The sequence below is a fragment of the Oncorhynchus clarkii genome, chromosome 3, assembly GCF_045791955.1.
Source record: "Oncorhynchus clarkii lewisi isolate Uvic-CL-2024 chromosome 3, UVic_Ocla_1.0, whole genome shotgun sequence".
Lineage (NCBI taxonomy): Eukaryota > Metazoa > Chordata > Actinopteri > Salmoniformes > Salmonidae > Oncorhynchus > Oncorhynchus clarkii.
In genome coordinates this window covers 17,666,775-17,673,940 of record NC_092149.1, presented here as the reverse complement: position 1 = coordinate 17,673,940, position 7,166 = coordinate 17,666,775, and the positions used below count along the sequence as shown (strand labels likewise).

At 44.5% G+C, this 7,166-nt stretch overlaps 1 protein-coding gene across 3 annotated transcripts; it reads right to left on the bottom strand.

The window, feature by feature from the left end:
• Positions 1-172: 172 nt before the first annotated feature.
• Positions 173-3,913, bottom strand: LOC139405783 (zinc finger protein 436-like). Of its 3 annotated transcripts, none has more exons than XM_071148205.1 (4): positions 3,766-3,913; positions 2,131-2,510; positions 1,948-2,023; positions 173-1,708 (listed from the first exon to the last, which is right to left on the bottom strand). In XM_071148205.1, the coding sequence occupies exons 2-4, from the start codon at positions 2,476-2,478 to the stop codon at positions 324-326; spliced, it is 1,809 nt and encodes a 602-aa protein (XP_071004306.1). In that variant the 5' UTR covers positions 2,479-2,510; positions 3,766-3,913; the 3' UTR covers positions 173-323. The 3 variants fall into 3 exon arrangements, with proteins under 3 accessions (XP_071004306.1, XP_071004305.1, XP_071004307.1); XM_071148204.1 differs by having other exon boundaries at positions 3,680-3,862; XM_071148206.1 differs by lacking the exon at positions 3,766-3,913 and adding an exon at positions 3,163-3,619.
• Between the last annotated feature and the right edge of the window lie 3,253 nt (positions 3,914-7,166).

The window sequence follows — 7,166 nt, the reverse complement described above, 5'->3', positions numbered from 1 at the left end:
AATTGTAATATGAAATGTACAACTTACTGTAATATCAAAACCAGCCAGTGCAGGCCAATGATGGTTTACCAATAGAAAACTGGGAGACTGAAATGTATGTGATATGACTCTCTTATTTCAGCTCAAAGAAAACATACAAAAAACACCAGAACCACACAACAGGCATGGCATCTTTCACAGATTATAGCGGCCTTTAATGACATTACCATTTATTGTTATTAACACAACAAAGTCGGGCACAAAACCATCTTCTGTACATCACTGTTCTTTATTAAATAACTACAAGAGTAAAAGAGTTGACTGTATATAAATAATCTAATCATTCAGCAACATCTAGGCAGGTGACCAGAGAGGTGGTGGGCGCGAGCAAAAGTACGATGGCAGCGGGGGCAGGAGTACGGTCTCTCCCCAGTGTGGGTCCTCATGTGAGTTTTAAGGTGACCGACCATGCGGAAGCTTTTGTCACACTCCTGGCAGTGATATGGCCGTGAGTTATTGTGGATCCTCATGTGTTTGCCCAGATCCCCTGAAGAGGTATAGCAGCCGTGGCAGACAGAACATTCATACGGCTTCTCTCCAGTGTGGGTGCGTATGTGTTTTGTGAGATCTCCAGACTGAGTGAAGCTTTTGCTGCACTCAGTACAGGTGTATGGTTTCTCACCTGTGTGAGTGCGCTGGTGGTTCTTCAGGTGTGCGTGTCGGAAAAATGTCTTGTCACACACTGTGCAATGGAAAGGCCTCTCCCCAGTGTGTGCGCGCTGGTGGGTTTTCAACGCAGCACTGTTTATGAACTTCAGCCCACAAACCCCACAATGGTAGTCCCTTTCATTGTTGTGGATCTTCAGATGCGTCTTCAGATAACCGTTGTCCGCAAAGTCTTTACCACACACAGTACATTTGAAAGGTTTCTCCCCTGAGTGTGTGCGCAGGTGAAGCTTCAAAGAATAACTGTATGCAAACCGCCTGTCACATTTGGGGCAGGATAAAGGCTTCTCGCCAGAGTGAACGGTCATGTGAACTCGGAGGTGCCACATCCGGGCAAAATCCTTTCCGCAGTCTTGGCATTTGAATGGCTTGACCCCTGAGTGTATCATCATGTGTTTGCAATGACTGCTGGCTTCTGAGAAGCTCTTGCCACACTCCTTGCAGACATAAGGCTTCTCGCCGGTGTGTGTGCGCATGTGAATGCGCAGATTCTGAGGACTAGAGCAGCTTTTGCCACACTCTGAGCATGGCATGCCGATGTTCAGACAGACAGGGCCATCCTTAGGCTTAGTGTCCTCAGGTTTGTGACACTGGTGAGGCCCCAGTCCCCAGCAATTCCTGAAGCTCTTTCCACAGTCAGTGCAACTGAGGTATCCATCGATGAAAGTAACAGCCATTTTGTGCCAAACCTTGCAGTGAGTATGCAGTCTGGCTATGTACTGGAAGCTGCGTTCACAATAGGGGCAGGGGTGGAGTTTCCTTAGATAGGGAGAGGGGTGGGCCTGACAGATGTGGACGTGTAGCTGTCGTGGGGTATGGAACATGCAGCTACAGTGGGGACAGCTGTGTGTTGGGGCATACACAGTTTTACTTGTTGAGACATAGCTTTTGAACAAAGCCAGGTACTGCTTCTGGTGTTTGGTCTTTATGTGGTTCTCCAGGAAGTAACAGTCTGTGAAGGAGATGGTGCAGTGTGGACAAGGAAAAAATTGAGGAGAAGAGACTGAGGGAGAGGGACAGAGCAGTGGAAAGAAGGTAGAAAGAGAAAGATGAGAGGGAACAGAACATAGTTATGATTTCCTACATTTCCTCATTCAACAAAAAAAATGCTTGAGTAAATATCTCTGCTCAATATTAATTTCAAAGTTTGGTAAATTAATGTTCAAATGATGTTCAAGTAATCCCATCATCCATTTCAAATGCAGCGTTGAGGGTGGACTGGATGTATGAACTATGCCCTACCTCCATCTGTCTCGTCTGGGTTTTCCTCCTTCACCAAACACACTTTAGTGTCTCGCAGAAGAGTCTTAACCACCACCTTATGGATTAGAAAGATGAAGAAACCACAGTATGCATGAAGCAAAAGTCTAAATACTATTGTCTAGTTACTGTCACATGTTGGGAAAGACCACTAACTCTTCTTACATTAGACAATCTTGTTAGCATCACCATAGGACTCCTTGATATCTTGCTACACCCGGTCATTGGATTGGATGTATTTTGATGTTTGATGTGCTTCTTCTGGAAGGAAGGAACTGAACGGTTTGGTTCCTCTCCCATTCCCTGCTGCTCAAAGTCTGTTGGTTCCTCTTTGATTTGGATGGAGCTGATACATACCCCTTTAGTAATGTAGGGTGATTGGCTAATGTCTGGTTCTTCTCTATTGCAGTCAACATCATCTGACTGTGTTCCACACTCTGTTTTGATGGGATCTGGATGGTGTTTAGTCCGCTTGGTTTTATTGTGTTGCTTTTCCCCAGGTGTGCTCTTCATCTTGTTGATTAGAGTGCTTCTTCATTTGAATTCTGTGGGGAAAAGAGCAGGTTTTATTGAGCATCACCCTTAGAGAGCTATACCAAGCAGTGATCATATTAATAAACCATGCAACATTATAAGTCACAGGAAGGCCAAAAAGATCATCAAGGACAAGAACCACCCGAGCCACTGCCTGTTCACCCCGCTATCATCCAGAAGGCGAGGTCAGTACAGGTGTATCAAAGCCGGGACCGGGACTGAAAAACAGCTTCCATCTCAAGGCCATCAGACTGTTAAACAGCCATCACTAGCACAGAGAGGCTGCTGCCTATATACAGACTTGAAATCATTGGCCACTATAATAAATGGAACACTAGTCACTTTAATAATGCCACTTTAACAATGTTTACATATCTTGCATTACTCATCTATTGCATCTTAGCCTATGCCGATCTGACATTACTCATCCATATGTGTATACATTCTTATTCCATTCCTTTAGTTAGATGTGTGGGTATTAGGCTTTTGTTTTGTAATTGTTAGATATTACTTGTTAGATTTCGCTACACTCGCAATAACATCTGCCAACCATGTGTATATGACCAATCCAATTTGATTTGACCAATCATCGGGTAATTGAAGAAACCACAGGTCTGCATGAACAATAAATGTAACTGCATACGTTTCTAACAGTCAACCTACCAGTAATAATTGGCCTATATACGGGTTGGTTGTTTAGTAACAAAACCGACGCGCACACAACCAGGGCAAAACAAACCGGGGTGTCTTAAATTGTTGATAACATGTAAAACTATATTTCGTCTCCAATGTCTATTGAATACATAAATACATTTGCTGCAAAATGAGAACCTGTCTCTCAAATACATCGTTACAGTTGTTGGTTAGCTAGCTAGCAGAATTTAGCCATTATAGCATAGATGACGTGGCAACAGTTAAAACACCTCAAAAAACGACATTCTATCAAGAAACGAATAAAACGATATGAAACGATTCCCCACACGGCAGCTTCTAGTCATTGTTAGCTAGTTGGACATCCAGAATCAAAACACAAGGAGTTCTGCCCCATTAAAGCAAAGTTTTCGTGACGTTGTCAGCTAACCCTTCAATATGACATTAGCATTCATGTTGCTCCCAACCCGCTCAAGACATAAGCATAGCTCGTTATAGGATTATATTACAGGCAGCAAACTCTACTTACTGTTGCAACCAACTCGCTAGCTACTGTTTTGAGCTGCTAGTAGCCTAGTCTTTGTAAATGAGAACAACATAGCAAAGGCCAATTACTTTGTATCTTGAAATTCTCAATGATAGAATGGCACACAGCTTCGCTTCCTTTGTTGACGTCATAAAACGCTGCACTTTCTGGTCTATGTCCGCAACGTTCCACCACAGATAGAACAAGGTCGTCACTAGTTACAAAAGCTACAAAGTCATAAACCCCGCCTCTTTTGTACATTCTACCTCATTTAGCAGACACTCATATACCGTAGTGAATGCATACATTTTTGTACGGTTCCCCCGTGGGAATCGAATGCACAACCCTGACGTTACAAGCGCCATGCTCTACCAACTGAGCCACACGGAACCTATTTCTACAATTTCTCAGAAATGTGGGTTTAACCTTACCACACTGCTAACCTTATGTCGAAACCAATTTTGATTTTGTGGCTTTGGTAACTAGTGGAAACCATTGAACAAGGTACCAGATGTTTTACCGGATGTATAAATCTGAAGCATCCAGTAGGAATTCCCACTTCACAACGTATATGATGAGAAGAAGGCCAGTGTTCTAGCCTGGCCACTGAAGTATAATAAGAATGAGCCTGATAACTTGCACTAAATTCTTCCGCTGCTCTGTCGTTCGCTACATACTTTAGTCCGAGACTCCCATAATTGAGGGGGTTTGTTGTGAAGAGGGGCACGAGTATCAAAGACAACAACATATTTTCAAACCACCGCTTTACCCAGGGAGAAAGCCTGCCACATCTCATTGAAGCATAGACAGCGTTAAAATCACTAGACGGTGATAGCGCTGACGTCATCCACCTCCCAATGGCGAATTTGAAGATGTAGTGAGATGGATTTTGGAACATTATGCTAATGTTCTCATTGACGAAACGTTTGATCTCAATACAGTTTTCTGTTCCCAAAACTAGAATCTGTTACGAACAGAGTGGACTAATTTTAGTTGATTTTACCCTTTACCAAAGTAAAAAAAAAAAGAAAGTTGTTTAGAAGGAGTGGAAGGGCGAATTGGGTTGCTGGAGTGTTTACAGACATCAATCTCTCCCTATCGCAGCCTGCTGTCCCCACTTGCTTCAACATGTTCACCATTGTTCCTGCACCCAAGAAAGCAAAGGTAACTGAACTAAATGACTATCACCCGTAGAACTCACTTCTGTCATCATGAAGTGCTTTGAGAGGCTAGTTAAGGATCATATCACCTCTACCTTACCTGACATCCTAGACCGACTTCAATTTGCTTACTGCTCCAATAGAGCCACAGAGGATGCAATTGCCATCGCACTGAATACTGCCCTATCCCATTTGGACAAGATGAATACCTACGGCAGAATGCTGTTCATTGTCTATAGCTCAGCCTTCAACACAATGGTACCGTCCAAGCTCATCATTAATGCTTGGGGCCCTGGGTCTGAACACCGCCCTGTGCAAATGGGTTGTGGAACTTCCTGACAGGCCAGGTGGTGAATGTAGGAAACAACACCTCCACTTTGCTGATCACCAACACAGGGGTCCCACAAGGGTGCGTGCTCAGCCCCCTTCTGTACTCCCTGTTCACCTATGACTGCATGGCTACGCACGCCTCCAACTCAATCATCAAGTTACGACACAAACGTAGTAGGCCTGATTACCAACAATGACGAGACAGCCTACAGAGAGGAGGTGAGGGTCCTGGTGGAGTGGTTCCAGGAAAATAACCTCTCCCTCAAAGTCAACAAAATGAAAAAACTGATTGTATACTACAGGAAACAGCAGAGGGAGTGTAACAGTATAACTTTAGACCGTCCCCTCGCCCATACCCGGGAGCGAACCAGGAACCCTCTGCACACATTAACAACAGTCACCCACGAAGCATCGTTACCCATCGCTCCACAAAAGCCGCGGCCCTTGCAGAGCAAGGGGAACCACTACTTCAAGGTCTCAGAGCAAGTAACGTCACCGATTGAAACGCTATTTAGTGCGCACCACCACTAACCGTTTCACTCACCCCCCTTTTCACCTCCTCCTTTTTCGTAGCAACCAGTGATCCGGGTCAACAGCATCAATGTAACAGTATAACTTTAGACCGTCCCCTCGCCCATACCCGGGCGCGAACCAGGGACCCTCTGCACATATCAACAAGTCACCCTCGAAGCATCGCTCCACAAAAGCCGCGGCCCTTGCAGAGCAAGGGGAACCACTACTTCAAGGTCTCAGAGCAAGTGACGTCACCGATTGAAACGCTATTTAGCGCGCACAACCGCTAACTAAGCTAGCCGTTTCACATCCGTTACAGGAGCACACCCCTATCCACATCGACTGGACTGCAGTGGAGGTGGAAAACTTCAAGTTCCTCGGTGTAGACATCACTGACAATCTGAAATGGTCCACCAATGCAGACAGTGTGATGAAGAAGGTGCAACAGTGCCTCTTCAAACTCAGGAGGCTAAAGAAATTTGGCTTGGCCCCTAAGACCCTTAGAAACTTTTACAGATGTACAATTGAGAGCATCCTGTCAGGCTGTATCACCGCCTGGTGCGGCACCTGCACCGCCCAAATCCGCAGGGCTATCCAGAGGGTGGTGCGGTCTGCCCATTTGCCTGCCCTCCAGGACACCTACAACACCCGATGTCACAGGAAGGCCAAAAAGATCAAATGACATCAACCACCTGAGCCACGGCCTGTTCACCCCGCTATCATCCAGAAGGAGAAGTCAGTACAGGTGTACCAAAGCTAGGGCAGAGAGGCTGAAAAACAGCTTCTATCTCAAGGCCATCAGACTGTTAAAAAGCCATCACTAGCCAGCTACCACCCGGCTACTCAACCCTGCACCTTCGAGGCTGCAGCACTATATACATAGACATGGAATCACTGGCCACTTTAATAATAGAACACTAATTTAAATCAAATTTTATTAGTCGCATGCGCCGAATATAACATGTGTAGGTAGACCTGTAGACCTTAATGCTTACTAGTCACTTTAATAATGTTTACTCATCTCATCTGTTTACTCATGTACATACTGTATTCTATTCTACTATATTTTGTATTTTTGCCACTCCGACATTGCTTGTGTTAAATATTAATATATTTTTTAATTCCATTCTTTTACTTTTAGATTTGTGTATTGTTGTGAATTGTTAGATGTTACTTCACTGTTGGAGCTAGGAACACAAGTATTTCGCTACACCCACAATAACATCTGTTAAATATATGTTTGTATGCACACCCGCACAGAGTAGGTGGTTCCTAACGGAAAAATGCAAATACTTGCTAGAACGGCCAATAGGATCTCACTAGCTTGTGCTTGGCTATGCCCACGTCCTTGCTTGTTCTGCCCACTATGACTTATTTGTTCCCATTGGAAATGACAGGCTGTGGTCTATCTTGGGTTAGTTATAAAAATCTTCGATATTGCTAAAAATCCATGCTATCCGGGTTCATTGGGACATCCCAACTCTGAC

Bases quoted from the DNA above. Each gene is read 5' to 3' on its own strand.
- LOC139405783 (XM_071148205.1), bottom strand. From the start codon at position 2,478: ATGAAGAGCACACCTGGGGAAAAGCAACACAATAAAACCAAGCGGACT. The intron at 2,024-2,130 runs GTAAGAAGAGTT...CTAATCCATAAG, and splicing joins TGCTAACAAGATTGTCTAAT to GTGGTGGTTAAGACTCTTCT. The intron at 1,709-1,947 runs GTAGGGCATAGT...CCTCTCCCTCAG, and splicing joins CCCAGACGAGACAGATGGAG to TCTCTTCTCCTCAATTTTTT.